General features: G+C 33.8%; 1 protein-coding gene across 5 annotated transcripts in view; it reads right to left on the bottom strand.

The window, feature by feature from the left end:
• FSTL5 (follistatin like 5) overlaps positions 1–26,112 on the bottom strand; it is a 283,323-nt gene that overhangs the window by 124,940 nt on the left and 132,271 nt on the right. For all 5 annotated transcript variants that reach the window (XM_027636132.1, XM_027636127.1, XM_027636130.1 and 2 more), the window contains exon 5: positions 9,253–9,449. In XM_027636132.1, the coding sequence (XP_027491933.1) occupies positions 9,253–9,449 (197 nt within the window). The remainder of the gene's footprint in view (positions 1–9,252; positions 9,450–26,112) is intronic.

Genomic DNA, 26,112 nt, shown 5'->3' with positions numbered 1-26,112 from the left:
TATCTGTAATTTGCTGCTAGAAGAGTTGTTCCAATCGGAATTCTCTTGTGCAGGACCTAGCCATCTCCCAGCTCTGCAATGGGACCTGTGGATCAGATCAACTCTCAGATCGAAATCAAAATTAATCTTTGTGGAGCTTTGGATCAGTTGGTTGGGTTTTCCTTTTGAAGGGGTGGGAGATTAATATCCTCTCACATGAGATATGACTCACAACCAGGTACAACTCAGAGTGTGGGGGTTTGGATTTTGAAAAATTGCCTGTTTCTGTAACATCTTGAAGTTAGATCAGACCAACTATGATATGAAATTATAACCTGTATGAGACTCTAGCAAAGTAAATATGACTGGTTACCAAGCCATCGGCCAACAGAGAAGTTGTTTAGGAACTTATGTTGGCATCAAGTTCTACAATTATCAGGATCAAACAGCCTGTTCACAAGAGTCCCTAAGTCAGCTGAGACATTTTTCATGTTGACATTACCTTTCAACAGATCTTCCAGTATCAGTGAAATTCCATGGAAGAGGATATATAATGATGGTGTGTAAATATTCAAACAGGTCAAGAAAAAATATTAGTATTGGATCAAGAAATAAACAGTGGAATTCACAAATTAAGACTGTGAAGATTTTTTTTGTTTCTAAATGTTGGTATAGCATATTTTAATACCATCTTCTAGGAAATACAGCCTGTCAGACAAACCCAATTTCATTTCTTTTTACTTATGTAAGATTTAATTTACAAAGGCAGCTTGCTAAACGTAATATTTTCTTATAGGTATTTTTAGTTTCACACAGTATGCAATCACAAGATAAAAATAATATGTAGTATCAGTAAGGTATATACTGCATGAATAATAACATCAGTTATTGCAAAACCTGAAAAGAATAGATGTCTGTAAGGAATTATTGATAGCTAAAACAATCCAGTGGGATTTTTAAAATGTGGGGTCTCATCCCAATCTCTTTTGATAATTTAAAAGTAAGTAAAAAAATAAAATTGGTAGATGGTACGTACTGTTGAGGTGAATAACAATGAGGAGAAGGACAAGGCAGCATATGGAATGAAATGGATCACATGATTGAATGTTTTCAGAAAAAGTACCTGTGTTTTTGTACAATGTAATATAACATCTAAAACTAGGAACCTCGTAAAAACCTAATGTAAGAACCTCATACCTTAATGAGGATTAATGGACTCTGGAAAGCATTTTATCTGAAAAACAAAGTGGTAAGATTTGCTGGGGATAAAGAAGCCTTATAAATTCCAGGATCATTCTGTAGCCTAACCAAGTAGCATGGTTTTTTGAAGTGTAACAAGGTAACTAGGGCTAGAAAGACAATTGTGGGACTGAATTTGAAACACAACACTCAGTTTTGACTTGCACAGATTAAAATTTAATGTTGAGAAACTAGAAGGGAATTTACCAAGTTAGAAAGTATCCATAAAACAAACCAAAGTCTGCTGAGACGCTTTACATTAAGTGAACTGAGAAAAATCAATCTTTATAGGTTCGAGGGAGGGGAAAAGGTTTGCTAGGTTGTTTGTTTGTTGTTTGTTTGTAAGGGAGACTTAGACTTGACCATATCACGTTCCATAGGTAATTTCTCAGGGGAAGAAATAAATATTTCAGTCTGGAAAATCATTAATAGGACAGGAAAAAAACAGATAACACCTATAAAACTGGAAAAGAAAAGCCAAAAGAAGAGTTAACCTTGAATACCGTGTCTTTTAAGTTCTTGATGTTTTCAAATCAAGGCTGCACACTTCCTTATAGACCTTTTCTGCAAGACATTATTTTTTTAATTAAAAGTATAGGATAAATAGAATAAAATCTAATGTTTATGATACACCATCATCTAATCTAACTTGTATATCACAGATGATTCAACAATGTGCCTTAAATTTTAAATTCTATTAATCTATTAATTTCTGTCTCTGGAGGAGAGAAGAGTAAAATTTAAAGAAACTGTTTCTTAAGACAATTCTTTAAACACAACTTGTCTACTGCTTGGTTAAACTAAACAGACAACAATTCATTAGGGAGGGAGAATAGAAACTGGCAAAATTTTTAGTAAGTCATAGGCTAGAAATAAAATACTTATTATAAAAATTGAAATCTCATAAAGATTATCTACACAATTTTCTGATTGTGCCATACAAATCAAACATGGATTATTTGTTTTCAAACTTCTAAGATGAAAATTCTTACCAGAGAACGTTTGCAAATATTTATGCTCACAATTTTTACTTTGCGTTTCCATAAAGGTAGTGAAGTATTTACTTTCCATATCATCAACTGCTAAAAGGCAAAATATACAGCAAGAGTACTGCTCTGTCCATAGCATATTGTGAAACCCCATAAATACCGAAAACTTAGAAACTTATCTAAATTTTCAAATTAAATCTGACTTTTAAAAAATATGAAGCTTATCCTTGAGAATTCAATACTCTTTGAAACATGAAAGAAGAATTTGCATTATTTAGAAAATACTGTACTTCTTAAAGGTATAGCACACAATTATCTACTTCCCATGAAATAACATATTGCTAGCTAAATTCAAAACCTCTCAGGAACTTAGCCAGTACAACTCCAAATTTTAGGAGACTAGGAAAGGTAATCTGATTAAAAATAACAAACTGCACACCAGAATAGATTGTTTTATTCACTTTGATTTCTGACAGTCACAATGAAAAATCTACAGCTGTTATGAAAATAGAGCACAAATAACATAGCATTTCCTTTATTAGTCCGCCTTACGTGGAATGTTATCAATCAGTAGGTTTTTTTCCTGCCTGTGATTGATGGTCTTTACATACCTCCCCAAAGAAAATGCTACAGAAATACAACTACAAACACAACCTTCCTTTAAATCTAATATGGTCACTCAGTTATGTGTGTTCATCTTTCCTAAAGGTATCTCATCACAACAGGATCACTCAGTGCTTGATAAAACACCAAATATATCAAACACCAAACACTGTGAAAACTGTGCTCCAGATTAATTCTGAACTGCACAAGGGGGGATTCAATTACTTGTTCCCCCATCTTCCACAGCAGTATAGCTTAGTATAAATTGAAAGAACTGACCACTTATGAAAGCAAATTGATAATAAAGGTTGGCAAATTGTTTCTTGCTTTAACTTCCCTTAATCTAAGTTAAATCAGTGTTCTTACAATTTACCAGCAGGTTCTGTAGGGCAGCAACACCATCTGGTATTTGATGTCTATAGTAGACAGTTTCCTCTGAGAATTTGATGTAGAGTGAGTAAAGATACAGGGCTATGACTCTATGCATCATAGAATGGGTCAGACATAGAGATCCCCGGGCAAACGGATATCTGTACTGCTAAGACCACACAAAATGGCACATAAAGGCATGGGCTAAATTTCATTTAAAGGTATTATCTCAATACTATCCTATGTTAATCAAGTTACACAGCTCAGATATGAGATTTACCCCCGCAAACTGCTTCAGAGAGGCACGTTTCCCTGCCTTTCCAATTCCACACTTAGCAGCGGGAAGACCTACTCTGAGTCAGAAGATGTAAGGTGTCTGCAATTATAATGTTGAAGTTATAGATGCCTAGCTCACAGTATAAGACCAGAATAGATATTAGGACCACATAGATGGCATGGGCAAAATTCCACACCTCAGAACTAAACCCAGAACTACCAGCACTGAGCCTATGACTTTGGACTTCAACAAGAGAAAACAAAGAATGCAAAAAAAATCCTGCACTTGTGTCCACTTCCAGTTAGCACCAGTCCTTGAACCTACCTAGGAAATCAAGCTTGGTCCTGCTTCCTTCACGGCCTGTGTTGCAAGGAACACTTTCACAGGACAGAACTTAGAAATCATTGAACCAGAGAGAAGTAACTGAAGAAGCAGAACCACTTTGCCCAACCTCACAGTCATTGGCTGGAGAAGGGAATATACTAGGTAACACCAGGTTCAGAAACTGGGGGCTTCTATCTTTCAGTCACTAGATGTACTCACAAAATCTGGTGCCTAAAAGTCCTCTCATTTAAAAAACATTAATTCTCAGACTTTAGGCATGGACTTTGCCCCTAGCAAGAAAATTAGAAACTCACAGCTGCAAGATCACCCAGCAGCTAGATTATGAAATGCTCACATATCTCCGAGGATGCTAAATGCTCCATTTGGACTGATGAAAAGACTTAAGGCTGTCTACTCAGGTATATGAAATATTCGTATGTTTTAAATATATATGCAAAACTATTAATCTAGTAGTTAGATATAGGATAGAACAAATGTAATTTTAAAATCTCTTAGTAGCTTTTCTTTTCTTCCTTATATGCCTTTCCAGTAGCTAAATAACTAATCTCTAGTTCAGCGGTGTAACTCAACTATCCATTATGCAAGAATATAATGGGAAGTCCTTCTACTTGATAACAGCAAAGGCAGCAGAGGCCAAGCTCTTGAGATTTTAGTATGATGATCACAGTGTTTGTAAGCTTTCACTCACTACTAGTCCCTAAAAGAGTCTCTCTTAATTTTCCCCAGTCTTAAGGTTTCCTGTAGTATTCTTGTTCTTATTTTGAATCTAGAATTGAATAAAGCACATATTCAGTTTTTGTTAGATTAGTGATAGCACAACATAGATAACATAGTTTAGGAATCTTAATCTTTGACGTATAAGATGGAGCCACAATTCAGGTCAATTTGTTGTTGCATGTAAAAGGACACACCTGTTCTCAATTCACAAACAAGCATTTGTTAGCAAATAGAGTAACTAACAGTGACTGAAGCAAATATGAGAAAAAAAAGAACTTAAAGAATAAACAACAGGAAGAAACTAATTAAAATGTGCTCTTACCTATACATTTGGCTGCAATTAATGTTGTGTTAAACAAACCAATTAAATATATAATTCCTTCAGACTACATTTTTTAAATTACCCTACTGAAACTAAGTAATTTATGGATACAGCTCTACACATCTACAGAGAGTGCACTTCTAAGGTATGACATATTTCTGAGATTTAGAGGTAAGGACACATAACTACACACAGCCATAAAGACAATAATACTTAATTTCCTATTTAAAATTTGTTTCTTATTTAGTATATTTTTTATCGGAACTTTTGAAATGATGCTTTATGTAAAGATGATTTATATCCATACACACACCCACACCCCAATCCTGTGTAATTATCTACAAACACACATGGATCCATAACACCGTTCAAAGGTTCATTACATTTTATGAGAAGTCTGAATTTTTTATGTCACCTGTAACAGAAGCATATTGAACTGGTATGTGAAAATGGTATACTTAATCTTATAGTAGTTCCTGTAACTTCCAATTATCTTTCCTTGAAACAACGAAGAACTTAGTACATCTCTTAAAAGTGAGGGGTTCTTTTGCCTGTTTCTTAATTGGTTTTATTTGGTCCCACTCACTGGAATTGAAAGACACCAAGAAAACTCAAAATAAAATGCAGAAGTGAGGATGAGATTTTATGAAAACGTAATGTATATTCATTTGGCCTATGTTAACCTGGTAAATAAAAGAAATACATCCAGATATTTAAAATTACAGATATTAGTTCATAAATAAGGATGTTAAATTCTTTCTTTGAATCTAAAACTCAGATCATTAAGGAAAGGAAGAGGAAAATTTATTATTATTATAAATTGAACTTGCTTTCAGGTTATGCACTTCCCTTTTCTATAAAATTTTACTTTCTTAGTCCACTAGTGTAAGAAATAAATAGAAGAAAAACAGCTCTAAGTCTAATCAAGTATAGATTATTTCACTTCACATACAGAAGGAACTTGAATTTCACTGTTGAGTAAGATGAAGCACTCTCAGAGGTTATGCATCTTTCCCTGTTGCCAGAAAAGGCTTACTGTTTATAAAAAGGCAATTCCACCATACAGGAATAACTACATTCATCACTGAAAAAATACATTTTATTCCCATGCCTACTCATAACACTTCTGCTGTTTTTTCTCTTCTATACAACAAAAACAATATAGAATAATCAGGTAGTCTGCAGTGATAGAAATACTGGTATCTAATTTACAACTTTTTTTTTAAATTCCTGTTTGGTTTTGCATAAGATAAAATAGATAAAAAAATGAATCTGTTAACAACTGAATATTCATATCTAACAGGAAGATTCAATTATCTTCTATTATTTTGGATTCATTTAAATTGTTTCAAAGTGTTTAAAAGCAAAACAAACCCTTCAAGGAACCACCTCACTGTACTAGAAAACTTGCAGATATGTTGACCAGAGGTGATGAAGATGATGAAAATCCTGCCTATTTCATACCCTGCACCTTTGGAAGGACATATTCTCTTTCTCATTAGTATCTACTGCTCAAAACAGAGTGGTCTAAAAAGTGAACTTCAAAAGTAAGGCCTTTTAAAATCAAGCCACATCTCACTTACTGACATAGGATTTGGAAACTAAAGCATTAAATGAGTAAGGCTCAGCAATGAAAGCAGTCAAGGCAGAGAGGCATTTATATGAGAAAAGACCTTTTCATTCAGCCTGCATGGAGCTACATAATCCCACCATTTTTCTATTACATTTACACTGTGTAACAGAGTTAAAATTACTTTTAACTGCAATTCTGTATTAGTCCACAAAGCCATGAAAAATATTATACCCAGGTGCTAGAACTGTTTAAATAGAGAAAAAAATAGTCTACCAATTTTTAATTTACTGTTATAATACTTGAAGCTAAAAAAAACCCCAAAACACCAAACAAACAAAAAAAACTTTCTCATTGTTTGAAATAGTTTTTTTAATAAAAACAATACTCTTGCTTTTTCTAGAGAGGAATATTCATTTCTCTTGCATCAAGATGCAAATTGAAGAACCTTATGACTTCAGATCCAAAATACATAAATAAAAATTGGAGTGTTGCTGTCACCATTTCCAATCTCCAACTGATTCATTTCAATTTTCCATTAGGTAGGATGACTATATGGACACCTATGAGATAATAAATGCAATCCAAGAGCCTGATTTCACAACAAGATTGACAAGATGTAAAATTTAAGAGGCACTAAAAACTGAACTTCAATATTTATGTGAACATAAATTAACTTCAGGAGTCCTTGCTTTCTACAACAAATACATTGCTTTTCATCTCCCCTTAATATGATTACATCTAAAATGTAGACAGGCACTATCATTTATCACAACTCCGCAGATTTCAAAATTTTGACTGTATTGTGAGCACAACTGAGAGAAATTCTCCTAATCCTGAAAATGTTTTCAGGAGTACAGTAATGTCTGCCTGTGGATGGTTGACCATGGCTGGATGCCAAGTGCCCACCAAAGCCTTTCTGTCACTCCCCTCCTCAGTTGGACAGGGAAGAAAAAATATAATGAAAGGCTTGTGAGCCAAGATAAAGTCAGGGAGAGATCACTCAGCAATTACCAACATGGGTAAAGCAGACTCAATTTGGGTACAAATAATTCAATTCATTACCAAGAGCAGAGTAGAATAAATGAGAAATAAACCCAAATATTAAAACACCTTTCCCTCATCCCTCTCTTCTTTCTGGGCTCAACTTTACTCCTGATATTCTCTACCTTCTCCTTCCCCAGCAGTGAAGGGAGATGGGGAATGGGAGCTGCAGTCATTCCATCACATGTTATCTTTGCCACTCCTTCCTCTTCAGAGGGAGGATTCCTCATACTCTTCCCCTCTCACAGGAGACAGTCTGCCATGAACTGCTTCAATATGAGTCCTTCCCATCCAAAGCAGTTCTTCATGAACTGCTACAGTGTGGGTACCTTCCAAAGGGTGCAGTCCTTCGGGAACAGAATGCTCCAGTGTGGGTGCCTCACGGCATTAATTATTGTGTCTCTTGTCAAAACATAAAATAACAAACTACATGACACTAACAATGAATTTATTTTACATTAATCTTTCAATTGAATAATTCCATGTTTCTACAATGAATTATAGTAATACCACATAGTACCATGTCTGGGTTTTAAGGTTGTTTTGATCTGTTTCCATACTTGTGAAAAGCACTACTTTACAGTTGCTATTATAAATACATTTTTATAGAAAAAAAAAGACTATGTGGGGAAAGTATGTATAGAAAGTTTGAAAATACCATAATGAAAGAATTTTTTATTATTTTAAAACTATGTTTGACACAAAAAAAGAAAAAGCATTGGGAAAAGTATACATGTAGCAACTGAATAGAGAAGTATTTAATATAGTTTGCATGTCAGTATCTGTGATTCTTATGTATGTTATCTATTCATATAGTATATTCACACAAAAAGTATTATTTGTAAGATATATACAGGCACCAATTTCCCTTGAAAGCTGAGTTTCTGAGTCTAAAAAGCAGCAGGAAAATCAAATCTTATAAAGTACAGAAAAATAATATTTTTAAATTAGTCTTTTGAAACAGATTATTTGTTAGTATTTGACATGATACCTATATTTGCAACCAGCCTCTGGTCCTGGAAATTGCCACTAAAATTTTAAAAGTTGTCTGTATGGAAATGATAACTCTAGCCTTACACCTTAGGTATTATATATTCACTTGTAAATATTTCTTAACACTGTCATGCCACATAAAACATAGTGCAATGATCAACAGTCACATCTAAAAAAATCTTACTTTTCTTAAATTTTTAATTGGCTGCCTAATATCAGACCCATTAATATAGTTTAGCCATGATTAGGTTCCTAAAACATAGACCTCTAGTAAATCAAAGTACATTTGCCCTAACAACACTCTTTAATAGAATTATCCCTTTTAGGTTGATTAAAGCTAGTGCTGTTGTGCCTAGTAGAGCAGCAATTACTGCTTTAGATCTATATTAGTTAAAGTTTACTGTTTAGAGACTACCGTGAACTTTGCAAGACTACTTCTGTACTTCTCTAGCCCTAACTTAGATGAAGCAATAATATTTTATTATTAAAGAAATTATTTACCACATCATTTTAATTGTTTTCAACTTCTACAATACAGCTATACTCTTGGACTATACGACAACTCATGGTTGCAACAGCCTAGAGTGTTCTAACCCACTGCACTATATTCCAAAGCATTATATTAAAATTTCCAAGTAATCAATGCAGAATTTCTGAATAATTCTCAAATGAAGTTTTCCACTTCAGAGACTCACAAACATTTTCTATAGTAAAGCATCCTAAGAAATAATATTCCATATGTGTATGTCCTGACAAAGGCAACTGAATAGCTACTATGCTAATGGAAACAAAATCTAAATCTTACCTGAGATAACTCATTAGTGTCCACAAGTCCATTGTTGTCTGAATCAAAATAATTGAACATTTGATCTACAAGAAGTTTCTTTAAAGCCATTTTCTCATCAATGGTTTTATCTTTTGATTGGGCAATGTATCTCTGATTTTGCAGATCCAGTAACATATTTTTCACTTCAGTGTATTCAGTAGGTTTACATTTATCCCCTGAAAAGAAAATACACAAAACAAGACTATTTTGAATTTGATTTCCTATTAAGAGTTTAAAGATAAATTAAAAAAAAAATAAATTGAAAAAGCAAAGGCTATTAACTTCTTATAACAGTACCAACAGGGTTGCTTTAAGAGATAAGGAATTAATTCTGTAGTAGTTTGATCCATACTATTTCCTTGTCTGGTCTTCAGATTAAGGTAAAAAAATTTATTGCAGCTTTAGATACTTTCTTACACAAAATTTTCTGTGTATAGAAACTAAGAAAAGTTTTATCAGTTTCCAAGCCTGTGCTTTTTTCATTTAGACCATTCTGGAAAGGTTCATCTGAAGCGTTACCTTTGGTAAAGCATTTTGCATAACAGTAGAAATGTAATATATACAGGAAAACGTGCAAATATGATAGAAAATGAAACACTATATATTTCATTATAATATTTTACTTCAGAAAGCAGAAGTTATGCTTGAATGCTCATAAGCTAGCTCTACCTTTTCATTTACTGGACATACCAAACTTATTTGAACAAGAAAAGTGGTATTGCCAGAGGAAGAGAAAGGATATCTTTAACAAGACCTGGTTTATTCTTTTCATTATCAAGTCTTCTATAAAGCGGAAATTGCTATAGCAAGTGCCCTACATATAGTAATTACAGTCAGTACTTACTCTAAACTGAAGCACAAAATTGTTCATGCCTAGTATTCTCTTAGATCAGTTGCTGTATATTTTAAATTGAATAGAGAAACAGTTTAGAAGGGCTTGGGATTTTTTTTGTTAAGATAACCTTAGGATTTCAAACTGTTTTATAAAATGAGATATGTAAATGTGTACCAGCATAATGCCATGTATTTGTTGCAAATATATATTTACGGTTACCTACTTCAAGTAGTGAAGTCAAGGCTAGAGCAATACACTGATTAGCAAAGAAAGCTATTTTGCATTCTTCTTTTTAGACACTATGCTGAAGATATGAGTATTAATGAGAAACAACTATTTATCTCATCAAAACTGCTTAGGTAGTTGTTTTGTTTTGCAAGTGGATCCCATTTATTAAACATCATACTTACATTTATGAGACTGGCATTTATTATTCTAGTCTATTTAATGGTATATGTATTATTACGGTGACTGTACCACATGAACACCTCCACAACCATTTCATAAGTTAGAGAGAGAAAAAGTTCCTAAATGCTTCTCACTATCCTAGTGAGACTCAGATCCAAAAGGGAAGGATTTGTGATAGAAATTAAATCAAGAAAGCAGATAAAATATTTTTCAGAATCAAAAGCACTCCAGCCTTTTTATTTGTTTGCTTGTTTCTTCTAAAAGCCACCACTGTTATGTAGCTATCTAAGTAACAGAAATAAACCAACCCAAGTGGTATTTAACTGACAGACTAAGCTACACACGCTTTGCATATTTGTCCTCACCTGGTAGAGGTATGGAGATTGAGGCCATACAATTTGTAAGAGTTGAGTTCTGTGTGACTGCTTTTTAGGGGTCTAATGCAGAAATACTCAGTAGGGAAACATATTTATTCCTCAGGCATTCTGAAGCTGCAGTGAGCAAACCTTTCCATCTGAATGGATGCAGGCTCCAGGTGTTGGGGAGGGAAAAGAGTACTTAACTTTAACATACTCTAATTCATTTGGGTGAACTCCAAAAGACTGGGCCAGAAAACAAGTATCATCTTTGTCTCCCCTAAATAACTTTTCTGGCTGTGCTATCCTCAGAGAGACAGTTTGGCTTCACTCCACTGCAACTGATGACTAAGACCATTTTGCCTATGGTCCTTGAAGGGACTGGGCAGTGGGGAAGACAAGACAAATCCTATTAGATAGTATAGTGCTCAGACCTAGTTACCACATTCAGATTTTCGCCCCTGTAAATTATTCCTGTTCAAACAATCTCATTCTGCAATTCTAAAACTGCAAGGAGCTATTTCTACCTTAGAGATACACAACATAAGTAAAGCAGTTTATTTCTTAATAATATCTACTAAATCATGGATTTGGAACAACAGCATTAATGAGATGCTACATGTCTGAGTTCAAAAAAAAAATGGAAAATGAAAAAAATATTCACACTGACAACTTTTTTTCCTTGAGGCAAGGGACAATGTCTCTCACTTTAACAATTGATCAAGAATTGAAAAGAGGTTGTCATCTCTGCAAAGGTAATGATCATGCTAATGTTCATTAGAATATTGACAATTACTTATTTATTTACTTATTTATTTATTCTGGACAGCTTCTGCATGAATTGAACAAATATCTCCATGAATGATTGTACAAACCATGTAAACATAGAGGAAAAAATTAGAATTTCTGTATGACATGACCACAAAAAGCACTGTAATAATTAGTTGTTTTTCCTACTTTTATCTCAAAGCAGAGATGATGGAAAAAAAAATTAAAGGAATTTTGATCATAGTCCAGTAAAGACATTTTAATATACTTTAGATGTTCACTTTAGATCTCAAGCTTAAGGAAAAATGAACTAATGTATTCTCTCACATTGCCTGTTCAGAGAGACAAGAAAGAATACAGACAACATATTTTCTACAGCATTTCTTTTTTTGTATGCTTCTCATTGCAAAGCACGAACTTCTGTAACTAGTATTATAGTCCTGTAAGAACACACAGTTATATATTACATGTTTATCAATTATTTTTATGTATTTCCAGAAGTGAAGAGTATTTGTACCAACTTTTTTAATATAAAACATAAATGCTGTCTAATACAAAATCATCTGAGAGATTGCTATTGCCACAAGTTAGAATACTTCTTGTAGAATAACTTCATTCATAACTTAAGAACAGAAGGCTGTTAAGCATTTAGTTCACACACTCCAACTAGTTAAGGTGTGTCAACAAAATATCTTAAATTACATTGTGTTAGTGTATGTAAGGTTTTTATTTCCTCATCAGTGAAAAAATGCAATTTCCCAAGACTAAGTTACTAAAATCTGTCACAGGTGTTCTACACTAAGATAACTTTTCATTTTTATTTTTCCTGTTCCTGTTATGTCCCTTGGAAATATTTTTAACCTGCAAAGTAGCTTAAACTTAGCAGTATGCTGTATTGATTACTAACAGAAAATATTTACTAATGTTACTAATGAAAATAGAATTAAGGGAAGATTATATTTAATTATGTAGAATGTAGCTTTTTTTTATAGATGTTGAAATATTAATCATTGGCTTTTAGTATGGAGGGTTTATGTCTGCTAGAGCCCAGTGTGATTCTCTTAGTGTTTCACTAACTTGTTTGAAAGCAAGTCCTCATGATGAAAATGCCTTGAAAACCTGAGGTGGAAAAATAAAAACCTGCAAAAATAACCTGAACTATTTTTCCTTCCAACACAGTGTAAAAATTATCCACTTGATAAATCTTGGGGGAAACATAGATGTTCTGCCTTATCGCACTGATGGAGAATATCCAGATTTAATGTTTGCTAAAAAAGCTAGGTGATATACTTAGCTATTATAAGTATGTAAGTAAAAGTAGACATCACTTGCAAATACCAGTTGTTTAAGAAAATGGTGAGAAGATTTCCTTTTTTTTAATTGAAGCAAATGAAAAAGAGAGAATATAGAGAAAAGCACTGTCTGTTACTTCTAGTACATATACTTACATAAGTGTAGGAACTTACACTCCTCAAAAAGAGCATGAACACAGTATAGCAATTCTACCACAATATATGCATCCATTATTTCTTTCCTATTACCACTTTAGTTTTCATCTTGTATTTCAGCAAAGTAACCTGTTACAACAGAATTACTATATTACTTATATTTTGATCTACCACCCACCTTTCAAATATTACTATGCATTCTAACAATACACTTCAGGCTGGTGAGAGATGAACCTTTAGTTTATGATCTAAGCTAATTACAGTTGTCGTAAATCAGGTTTCCACAGCTATTCTACATTAAAACACTTTCATTTCCTACGTAATTGAGAGTAGTCTTTACACCAACGTTTCGAATGTAAGGACAAACAGGATCGATGGATGCTGCTGACAGATAAGGGGATCACAAGGAAGCAATGAGACACTCCTAGTCAACACAATGTATAATTTTGTTAACAAATCGCCCTCTTATCTCATTGTCATGACTGCCTTTTACTGCAATATTTGAATAAATGTGAAGCAGATGTTTAAACAAGAATGAGGCTCTCTTTACAGGAAATCTCCCCCAGGCTGGAGTAGCAGCACAGAGAAAAACTCAGTTGCTTTATTTATGTTCTAATTTAGTAAGCATTAGTTGTGAAATAGTTGTCTCAATGACACAAAAATGGCAAATGGGGATTAAATATGCCAACTTTTATAGCGAGGAAAAGTAATTTATGCTTAACATAATTGAGGAAGAAACTACTGGGAATATACTACAATTATAGTACTTCTAAAAAGACCTACTAAATTCTATATAATCACATACATACATGAAAGAGTAACCAACACATTGTGCATAATTTACTAACTTAATTCAGTTTTCTAGGTTTTTTTCTTACATTTTTGAACTAGGCTTCCTACAAAAAACAATAGATAATTTCTGAAAAATTACTAAAAAGCAATAATAGACCAAAAAAACATAAAATTTGCTTTTCTGTTTGTTTCATTCATGGAAAGGACAAATTCTGCTACACAGCATTTTTTGTAGAAAAAAAAAGAAAAAAGAACAAACTAAGTAAAAAACCTCTGCTATGATTTATTTCACAAGTTTTCTGACATTGTCTGTGCAATCATAGAAGGTGTGCACAAACCTAAAAGTGACAAAACAAACACACTGGAATCTAACTGAAATTCTCTGGTCCCATATCGTGTAACTGCTGAAGTAGTGATTTTCCTAGGGCAAAAATAGTAGAAAAGTGAAAACATTTGCTGTTTCTTTCCATTCAGTGCAACAGTTTTGTAGATGTATCTCTGTTACCTAGGAAACAGCTGTAAGTTAGATTTTGTGTGCTATTGTCCTTCTAGACAGTATTGAATAGATGGTATCTGTCCATAACAGGAAAAAATTCTGTTTGACAACTTGTCTTATTTAATTTACAAGAGAAAGCTATATTTGCAAATTAATTAGTTGCTTATGAAAACATGGCAAATGAATATACATATTCTTAGAAAAATATTAAAGAATCAGCTAAGATAATAATTTAGGGAACACTCCTTAAATCCAAAGCCAGATATCAGATTCTTGTATTTTGTAGTTTTCATAAAAATGAAGAGAAGAATGAACATATAATTTAAAAATCACAGTAAATCTGTTCTCAGTTCTTTCACCACATTCATGGTTAATACAGGCACTTTAACCTTTCCTTTCCTAAGCATCCCCATTTACATAGCAGGAACAACTCCTATGTCAGAGAGCTATTGAATCATTTATATTCATGGCGTGTCTACCTCTGTAAAAGTAATCAGTGGCTGAGATACAACTGGATTCTGAGATATTTATGATTTTGAACTAAGTTTTGTCTGTATAGCACAAATGGTTTCCAAAAAGCCATTTTTCTTTTACAATTAAAATATCTTTGGATCTACCAGAAATGGCAGCTAGTTTTCAGTGGACCATAACACATATGAACAGTTTTAAGTAATCCACAACCAATATATATATAAATTAGCTTTTTGGAAATGGAATAGACCGGATAAGCAACAAGCCTACTGTTAACTTTCCTCATGCATCTAATTAGCCAAAACGATTCACTGCAAAATTACAAATTATATATCATGGAGTAAAACTGAGAAATTAATCACAGATAGTATACATATCTATACATACAAACATATATAAACTAATACAGATATGTATATATACCCCACATACATAGGATGAAGATATCACTACAGATGCAATCTGATATCAATTCAATTTCTAATGTATCACTAGAAACAACTTGAAGGTCTTCATTCATTCAGCTATTTTTTAAGATCTATCTATAGATGAAGCATGGAGGTTGTAATCTTACTTGTAGCCCTAATAAATAAAGACACATTTTAAACCACTAAAATTGCTTGGGTTTATCTGAGGGAAACTTTAGGTTCAAATATCATTTCACAATATCTTATTTTCCAAAATCAAACTCTCATTTTCCAAATCTGGAGGTCAAGTTTTGACCCTTATTCCCTGGTCTCCACTGAAGCTCTTGAACCACACTTAAAGAGAAACAATATCATCTGTACATAAATGTAACTTTTGACCTCGAGTCTATAGCTTCAGGCAGGTGGAGAGGAAAGCTTTACACTCAAACCAGATAAATGGGGATTAACATCAAAACTTTTCCCTGTTGTAGCTATGTTTTAGATAAAAAGCGAGAATTTTCTACCATTTTCTTAAAAACATGAGAGTTCAGGGTTGCAAATTTTGGCCATACAGCTTCTCAGCTTTACACATTCAGAGTGCCTGGAAAAAAAAAAAAAAGGGAGAGAAAAAAATAAAAAAAAATTTACATTTTGAATCTCTCTAGGTTTGGCTTCTGGTTTTTTGGAGGGGGGGTAAGATGTATTATACAGCACTCCATCAGCAGATGTGCTGCTTTTTGTCTTGTTATGTAGCATCTGTACTTTCCAATGGCATGCATAATCATCTAAGTCTAAATTCAGCATTACTGTCAAAGTTAGATACTTGGATGTTAAGGACTTCAATTATTCAGTTCTTGTTGTAAATAGGTTTAAGAACATACAAGAATTGTTAAGAACATTCAACATGGTTGTCTGTTTTTATGTGATACATGTATAAAAATACCTCCCACATAAAAAACCTGCCCAATTATCCAGAGATGGGCACACAAATACAAAATTTTAAAGTTATATCTGTCAATGTGCTTCTAAAACACTTAGAAAACACTTCTAAGTGAATACCATAGCTGGTATATAAAATAGAAATGAAGCTAGCTTATAAAAGCCTTACTTGCACTTTGTTAATAAGGAATTCCTCAAATACTACTAGTAGAAATGCTCTTAATCATTCTGATTTTTCCAAAATAAAAATCATGAGATCATAATACAGAAGTAATAATTATTGGGAGACAAGACACATAGAAGCAGTTTTTCAGTCTTAAACAATCAACAGATCAGATAAACTATTCAGATTTTCCTTGTAGAAATACAGCTTAGGTTAAATAACAGTAGAAGCTGAATAAATTTTCAAGAAGAAAATAGAAAAAATAGGTAACACTATTTCAATTTTTTCTTTTTCAGGACCAGTTAGAGCAAACATTATATGAAGTGAGAAAGATTAAAATCAAAAAAGTAACTACAAAATGAAGCAAAACACCAAAATCAGCATTTAGGGTATTGGTGTGTGTTGGTCTTCTAGTTTTTAGAGCAGAGTAGTTGTCATACCACAGATCTCTTGACAGAATAAAACAGGTCATATAAACTTTCACCTTCAAGATGACATTTGAAAGAAATAACAGGTTGACAATAATGAGCAAAACATCGTTTTCCACAGATGAGAAAACACTGAATGTTTGGGTTGCGTGGACTGCATGTTAGTGTCATAGACACCGTAGGCAGTGCTAGTCTGTAACTGGCAAATGCAAGACTCTTCTACAGGACTGAGCCTATCTTGAAAAAACTTATAAATCCACACTGCTTTTAATCAATTATGTAATTTCTCAGAATTTCTTGATGTTTTGGATATTTACTTCAGGGTATTATACCATGAAAAAGAAGAGATGAAAATAGGTACATTTAACAAATGAAATGTTTTATTTTCTTGTATCAAGCTCGAGTTTTCAGATCAGTTTTTCTCTTTGTTTCATACAACTTAAAAAAAAAAACACTTTCATTTTGTAAGTAAATATTAATGTATAACATTAATAAAATAATCTGGGTTTGCTTGTCCTTTTTAAAAGAAAAATTAAGAGACAAAAAGAGAAAAGCACTGTGTCCCAAAGGAAGGCATTACTAAAAATGAAGGCTGAGACAGAAGTTTAATGCAGCATTTTATTTTCCCCTCTAGTGGAGTTAACCCAACCATTGATGTTAGTCTTCCTCCCACAGGGCTTAAACAATTTTTGACTTGGAATATCTAAAGCGATATTCTGAAAGCTATGAAATGCTATAGGCTCACATTAAAAAAAAAAAAAAAAAAGAAAAAAAAACTATTCCAAATCCAGCAGGGAAACTCTTATAGGATGTAAGCTTAGCCAGAAAATCTATACAGAATTCCACTTTTGCTTCTTGGGAAGCATGTGTCAGAAGGCTCTCTTATTAAAAACAAATAAACAAAAAGTTACTGAAAGAGATGAAATATTAAGTCACTCTTTTGCTTTATAAACAGGTTTATGAAGATGAGGTCTCAAGAAGATGAGGTGTCAAGACTGGCCTAAGCCTAACTAAAACAGTACCACAGTTAAAAAAAAAGACAGTTCTGTTGCTCCATTTCTATTTCTTCTCCACCATAGCCTATTTCCACTACTTCCTTTGTTTCACCTTTAGCACAGTTGGGTTCTAGTGCTAATTACAGAAGTTTTTATGTTCAGCCTTTTGCTGTAGGAAAAGTAGAAGGAGTTTTGTGTGTGTGTGTGTATATATGGAACCAAAAATTTACTATTGTTAATCCAATTAAAATTTTAAGTCTATTACCTCCATTTATTTCATTAATTCAGAAAAGCCTTAATTATGCACATAAAATTTCTTTAAAAACCTTTTCTAGTATTCTCTTGAAATATTTATCTTATGTTCACTCTTGCAGTTTTTCTCTGAGTACTAAGGTTTGAGTCTTTTCCTTAGGAAGAGGAGGAACATGAAGATATGGTGAGAGATTCTTTCTACTTAGTCTCGGCCTGTCTGTGGCTTAGTTTTATATGTTTCACTATCAGAACCTGCTTCTCTTGGGGAACAATGTTAAGTAGAAAAATGGACAAATCAACCCTCAGTTGAAATACAAGGCTATTATTTGATAAGAATAAATTACCCATACATTGTTTTGAGAGAGCTCAAACAGGATAGGCAATAGTCATTTGACCACTAGGCAACTTTTAAAATCAACAAAATCAGCTCAGTCCAAGGCAAGACCAGGTAAGTCCTGAGACTCCCTGCCCTGTAAGGTCAATACAAAGGGGCTTGTGGTCTGTTTGTTTGTTTGTTTTTAAAGCAGGAGGAAAGGGGGAAAAAAAAGGGGGAAACAATCCTACAGGGCTATTCATCTTTTGAGGAATGAATACAGTATAAGCTAAAGCAATTCAGAGAAATGTGACCTATTGTGGACCAAGGTCAAGAGGTGTATGTGATGAAACTTGATTTTAGCCAGCCTAAGGAAGATACAGTAGTGTTTCCCAGGCTGAGCATCAGAATTCTGTATTTGTTCCCTGCTTTCTCCATCCTTCCCACATGTAAGAATATGATGGTTTGGCAATAAAAGGAGAAAAAGAAGATTTATAAGTTGAAACTCAAGTAAAGGAGTATGCAATTTGCCTTTGAATCCACACCAGAATGTAACCTAACCACACTTGCCTGGTACCAGCATAAGTATCTGATCAGGTTGATAATTCTTACCAATTTCACGTATCATTTCCAGGTTTAGTGTTTCTCTACCTTATGTTGTATAGGCTTGAAAATGTATTTTGAGGTTCAAACAAATTTTGAAAATGATCAGTTTTGGGTGGGAAGACAATGTAAAAAGGATTTTCACAGGATCACAAAATATGCTGAGTTGGAAGGGACCCACAAGGATCATCAAGTCCAACCGTTAGCCCCACACAGGACCATCCCCAAGAATCACATCATGTGCCTGAGAGTATTGTCCAAATGCTTCTTGACTTCTCTCAGCCTTGGTGCTGTGACCACTTCCCTGGGGAGCCTGTTCCAGTGCCCAACTACCCTCTGGGTGAAGAATCTCTTTCTAATATCCAGCTTAAATCTGTCCTGACACAACTTCAGGCACTTCCCTTGAGTTCTGTCACCAGTCAACACAAAAAAGAAATCAGCACCTTCTCTTTTTCTTCCCCTCAAAAGGAAGTTGTAGACTGCAATGAAGTCTCCCCTCAGTATCCTCTTCTCCAGGTTGAACACGTCAAGTGACCTCAGCTGCTCCTCATACGGCTTCCCCTCAAGGCCCTTCACCATCTTTGTTGCCCTCCTTTGGACACTTGCTAACGGCTTAATATCTTTCTTATATTGTAGTGCCCAAAACTGCACACAATATTCATGTTGAAGCCACATCAGTGCAGAGCAGAGCAGGACAATCCCCTCCCTCGACCGGCTGGTGATGCTTTGCCTGATGCCCCCCAGGACAGTGTTGGCCCTCCTGGATGCCAGGGCACTGCTGACTCATATTCAACTTGCTGTCAACCAGGACCCCCGGGTCCCTTTCTGCAGCACTGCTTTCCAGCATCTCATTCCCCAGTCTGTACGAACATCTGAGGTTGCCCCATCCCAGGTGCAGAATCCGGCACTTTCCCTTTGTTGAACTTCATATGGTTGGTGATTGTCCAGTCCTCTAATTTGTCAAGGTCTCTCTCAGGTCCTCCCTGCCTTTGAGGGAGTCAACAGCGCCTCCCAGTTTTGTGTCATCTGCAAACTTGCTTGGTACCCCTTCCAGTCCTGTGTCCAAGTGATTTATGAAGATGCCAAAGAGCACTGGGCCTAAGACGGAGCCCTGTGCAGCCTCGTTAGTGACAGGTCACCAGTCTGATGTCACCCCATTCACTATTACCCTCTGTGCTCAACCCATGAGCCAATTGCTCACCCACCATGATGTGTTCATCCAGCTGTGTGCTGGATATTTTGTCCAGAAGGATCCTGTGAGAGACAGTATCGAAAACTTTACTGAAATCCAGCTGGCTTCCCTTGATCAGCTAGATGGGTTACCTTGTCATAAAAGGAAATGAGGTTTGATAAGCAGGACTTTCCTGTCATGAATGACCAATGACAGCATGGTCTTTCAGGTGTTTTTCAATACCACCCAGGATAATCTTCTCCACAAGTTTACCAGGCACTGAAGTGAGACTGACGGGCATGTAGTTTCTGGGGTCCTCCTTCTTGTCCTTCTTGAAAATCAGGACAAGATTCACCAGCTTCCAGTCAGCTGGGACCTTCCTGGATTCCCAAGACATCTCAAAAATCATCAAGAGACACTGTGCGATGACATCAGCCAGCTCTTTGAGGATTCTGGGATGAATCTCATCAGACCCCATAGATTTGCTTATACTAGAAATTAGAGTTGTGTAAATCAATCCAAGAGAAAAGCTAGGTCTACACAAACTGACTTTCATTTACTTGAACCTTGCAAGTTCTTGGATTATACACAAATGTATTTTGACCAATCATCCCTAAACAGCATTTTGATTATTTCCTTTCACAGTCACAGAAAAGGCTACCTAAAGAGAATAGATCAATAATTTTTTCTAGAATCCCTATAAAGAGATACCTGTTTCAGTAGAGATATTTCTCATCTGTGGTTTGATGCAGATCTGGCATTTCAGCAATTGCAGTGAAATTCTTAGCTTTGTTTTCCTACAGCTGAAGCTTTGTTTCTAAGTGTTTTGTTCAGCACTTGATCTTCCACAGAAAATGTCCTTAATGACAGAGACTTAGCGATGTAAAAATTAGTCTCATTTCTATTTGGTTTCATATTAATTCTGTGTTTCTAGATAAAATCTTTCACATGCTTCAAAAAGAAACGTCTACTGATTATGACTAAATTAGGACACTCTCAAATTGGGAAGCATTTAAGTGAACTTTGACAAAATTTAAAAATATATTAAAGCCATCTTTCCATTACTCTTTAGGGAAGAAGTGCTATAAAATTTAAAAAAAAAGGCTTACTTTAAAGATGATGGTTTTGGATCTCTAAAAAAAAAAAAAAAAAGAAAAAAAAGAAAAACAACAACAAAAAAAAGACCAAAAAACCCCCAAAAAACTCACCATAATACAATCAACAAACCCCCCCAACAATCCTCAGAGCAAGTAAAGCTCAAATAATTTACCTGAAACTTCAGCATTTTATAATTGTATATAGAGTAAGGCTAAAGTAAAAAATCTAAATTCCCAGCTTTCTATTACACTGTCTTTCTAACCTTTTTAAACTATCACAATTTATAAGTCCAGCAAGAATTAAATAGAAATGGATTTTTTGAAAAATACTTGCAGCAAGCTTAAAAATGAGACATATAAAGAGCACAGAATTTCTACACGGAAGGATATACACACAACATATAGAAACACCAACCAGATGTATATAGACAACTGGAAATACGTATTCAAAATTTAAGATTTATATTTTTTATACAAAAAAAAAAGTTGGAAATTTAGGCCAGAAACCTGCTGAAATTGGGTGTCATATAATGCTAACTCAGTGGCTTTATTTTTTTGCCAAAAAAATTATTATATAACTCATTAGAGTAGAATGAAGGGGATTGCTTTTTTTTTTTTAAGTTGTCCTAGTTCTAATTTCAGTTTTTTACAACTTTTTTGCTTTCTCTCTGTGACTGTTGGATAGTGTTTTGTTACTAGTTAATGCAGTTAGCTCCCAAGCCCAATGACAGCTGTATCCTAACCATAACTAAAGATAAGTCTTAGACATACCAAGTTGTCTAAATAAAGAGTACCACAAGCGTGTCAACCATTGCAATTAACATGTCAAAAGAAAGGTGTATGCAGGTCAGCTTTTGCATCTTAACCAAGGAGAACACGTTTAAATTTGTTATTTCAGCATTAACCTAATTTTGCTTATGAATTCTGATATTAGGCATTGTATACCCCAAACAGAGGTAACTTTCAAAGTAAGCATGTAGTGAAATTAGAGTTTAAATAGTTTTAATGATTCTGTAATCATGTCTTTTCTTGAACAGTACTTTTGGTTTTGTTTTCACCTTTCTTTAACTGCAAAAGTCTCCTTGTCTTTATTTATCCTAAGTCTTTAGGATAAAAATAGATATATTTAAAAAATCAAGTTATGCTTTTACTAAAGGACAAAAGCTGACTTGAAAGACCATTTATGGATGAAAATACCATATAATAACTCTTGTTACAATTATTAGGTGTTAAAAACATATTCCAGATCTGTATTCTAGTGGAAAGCTTTCAATTAAATAAAATATTTCCATGATAATACTAAAATTTATTTGTTTGTGTTGTCTAGTTAATGTTTTTTATTGAGAGCATTTCAGGGATCACTGAGCAGAGTCCTAAGAGACTGTGGAAATTTGTCTTTGTACTTTGTAATACATGTATGTCTTCCTGAACAGGTATACTTATAGTTACTATATTTTAAATAAAGACTCTGAAATAGGTGGTTTGGTTTATTTGTATGAACTTAGTGATAACAAGATAACATCTAAGACTTTAAAATATGGACTTTCAACCTGTCAACTAATATGGGCCACAGAGTAATTTTGGATACATCTACCCCTCACAATATACCATGTAAACTGATAGTTCTCATTCTATAAATCTCCTTTTCACAGATAAATGAAGGGAGGTGGTCCAAGATTTCAAAATATGGAATCTGCAAAACAGATACAATTCTTGTCTGTTTATGGAAGAATTACATCCATGTCTGCCATTTTTATTCTCCTCCTTCCCAAGTTTGACTTTAAATTAAATAGGCTTCCCATCTCTATAAACAAATACTGAATGAGAGAAGGGCAACATTATAGGTTGCTTTTCCCAGTATTTCTCTTTAGAGGAATTCTAATCTCAAACCATACTAAAATGGTCTGCTCTACCATAAATTTTGTTATATTTGTCCAAGTCTTTAAGCCATATAGGCTCAGCTGGTCTATGGAGAAGGAGACATGTTCTCCCTCCAAGAAGTTTTACCTAGCCAAAGTCCAAACGCCAAGAGTACAGCAAGAGCAGAGAATCTTTCAGTGACTGAATTAAACTAACATCTACAGACTAAAGTTACCCTTGACTGTGAAATAAAATTATATATATTAAGGAAACAAATAAGCATGGATGTTTAATAATAGCTCTTCATATAACTGATAAATCTCTAACATAATAATTTAGGCAAAAAAGGTCCATTTTTCTTCAAAATTGTTGAAGCAATAATTGTATTCAAATTTTTCCTTAACATAATGGAAAAACTAATTTTCAAAATACCTTACTTTATTATCAGATACGATGTATTATTTTAGAATAAAATCAGTTCCAGTTTCAAATGCATTACTCCAGTTATCCATGTTAAAGGACACTAGCAGAAGTGCCGGCTAACAAAACTGCAGGTGTTAATGTCAAGCAAGTTAACAAATAGGAGTAGACAGATTAAACATTAAATGCCATTAAAACTCACCCCCTGACATGTGATATTGCTGTTACAGTTCCGTAGAAAATATGATGCTGGGAAATTATGCCATACAGAGCACGTATAGAAATAGGTATATTTATGTGCACTAAAAATAATAAAGCAATAGCTAAGTTCAATTGTGAATAAGATAGCAGATAAGTATTTGTTCTAAGTATTTAATCTTTTGAAAGCTGTTAATTACCCACGGGAAAATTGTATCTGCATAATACTGCTTAAGATATCTACATCCATAACAGAACAATTTTGGCTGCTATTATGTTTTTATTGTTACAGAAAAGCAAGAATACAGTGGCATGCTACAATAAAGTACTAGTAGTTGCATAGAAATAATTATGGCTATAGTTATAAACAATAATTATCCTCAGTTGTTTTTTTTTTCTAAATAACATTTAATTCTGGAAACTCATTTAAAAAAACTCTACAAACAAACTTTATATAAATTTCATCTTGGTTGGTTGCTTGAAATAGCAGTCATATATTTGATTTAAATAAAATTCTGTCCATTTTAGCTTCTTATACCAAACAACACTATGATAAAAAATTAATATTTTGAAAAAGATATTTCCTTTTCATACACGAGAGAAAATACACAAATACAGTTGTACTACTACTACTACAAGATTACTTAGTGGATTGGGTCAAACTATTCTATTTTTGCAAACTCACCCTAATTCAAAAGTAAAGTAAAAAGAATTCACAGGAGACTCATGTACTGTCTAAAAACATAATGTATATGCACAGAATAACGGTGACAAAATCTCTCATGACTCAGTGTGACTGAATTCTGAGTATTAGTACCAGATGTTTACTATTGCCACTAGTTAGACACACAAAGTACATGTTCAAAAATCTCTACCTGGAAATAAAAAGCATGTATTAATGACTACTAATTCTAGTATCCATAGGTATACAAAACTGATTTTAAAGACTAAAGTCTTTAGAAAAAGGAGTACGTTGGAAAGAAAATTATACTGTGACATGTGACCCCCTGTGTGAATGCATGACACCCTGATCTTAAGAATTTGTAAATTTGTGCAGGTTTAACCTAAATTTGCCTCTAGACTCTAACCGAAAAGGGAAGAAGAGGAAAAAAAGGCAGAAAAGAGCTCCATATTACCCTAATATAAAGATTGTTTTCAAGTTAGGTAGTTTTCAGAGCTTTCTACCAGTGACAGGTAACCCAGACTTAGTCTGTTATCTAACTCAGAAATTGAATTCTATCATTTACAAACAAGGGGTAGCACAACATTCACGTAATAGAAGCAAGGAACATTATTTTTGTTGTTATTATTATTACTACTATTACTACTTCTACCCTGAGAAAAGAGTGGGATTAAAGCACTACACAGATTTGCTTTGCAAGAGTAATTTTTTTATGAGATAGTGCCAGTTGAAAAAGCTGGATTTTCTGCTTGTCCTCCAAACTAACTAATATATTGTAGGCTTTCCAGGCAGACTTACTATGCAAATTACCTTGAGAATGAAACTGAATCTTTATTTCTCTTCTTTTTTCTACATTCCATATCTAGTAAGGAGGAATTGGGGAGAATAGACATAAAACTGTCTTTTAGAAATGAAAAAAATAACCCTTAAATTTTATAAATATGAAGATGTTAAAAGTCATTGGTAATATCGCTCTGTTGCTTTTTCTAGAGTTGCAAGTACAGTTGTTCTTCACTTCTGGGTTGCGAGGAGGATGTTCCTGGGTTCTGTTTTGATTTAAAGGAAAGCAGAAATCCAAAAATTCTCACTTCCATACTTCTCAGAAATTCATTGTTCTTCCATTAGATGTATTGTCAGGACATAAAATGAACCACATTAAGATACAGATTTTCACCTTTATAACTTAATAAGTTTATTTCACTTTCTAACTTTACCCACTCTATTATCAGAAGAGATAGTTAAGGTCCTCTCCCATATAGTTAAAATACATTTTTGAAGTCTCAAACAGATAGTAAATGTTAAGAAGATTAAATTACCAGTAATCAGAATTCTCGGAGATGCCAAGTCCACATGTGCATTTATAATTTGTGACTGCAATGAGTTAAGAAATATTTTTGGCCTTGTACTAAATGGGCCAACATATCCATATGCAAATTGGAACATGATCCCTTGGGCAAACACTGTATATAATATAACACTTGACTAAATAGAAAAAGAATGGAAAGCAAGTACACATGACATTCAGTTCTTTAATAAGTCCCCATTTGTTAAATTAATGCTTCTTTAAAACTGTAAGGTACTTCCACTATGTCAATTCAAAACTTTAGTTACTCCCTGACCACTTAAAATTACTTTGAGTCCTTCCAGGGAATAACAATATTCATTAAGAGCTGTTAAACATAGCTAATTCAGCAAGGATACACTGCTGTGTGAGTAAACAGAAACTGCAAGAAACCA

Source organism: Corapipo altera, unplaced genomic scaffold (genome assembly GCF_003945725.1).
Source record: "Corapipo altera isolate COAL_440 unplaced genomic scaffold, ASM394572v1 22b, whole genome shotgun sequence".
In the NCBI taxonomy this organism is placed as follows: Eukaryota; Metazoa; Chordata; class Aves; order Passeriformes; family Pipridae; genus Corapipo; species Corapipo altera.
The sequence above is the reverse complement of the archived record's forward strand: the minus strand, read 5'-3'. Positions and strand labels throughout refer to the sequence as shown.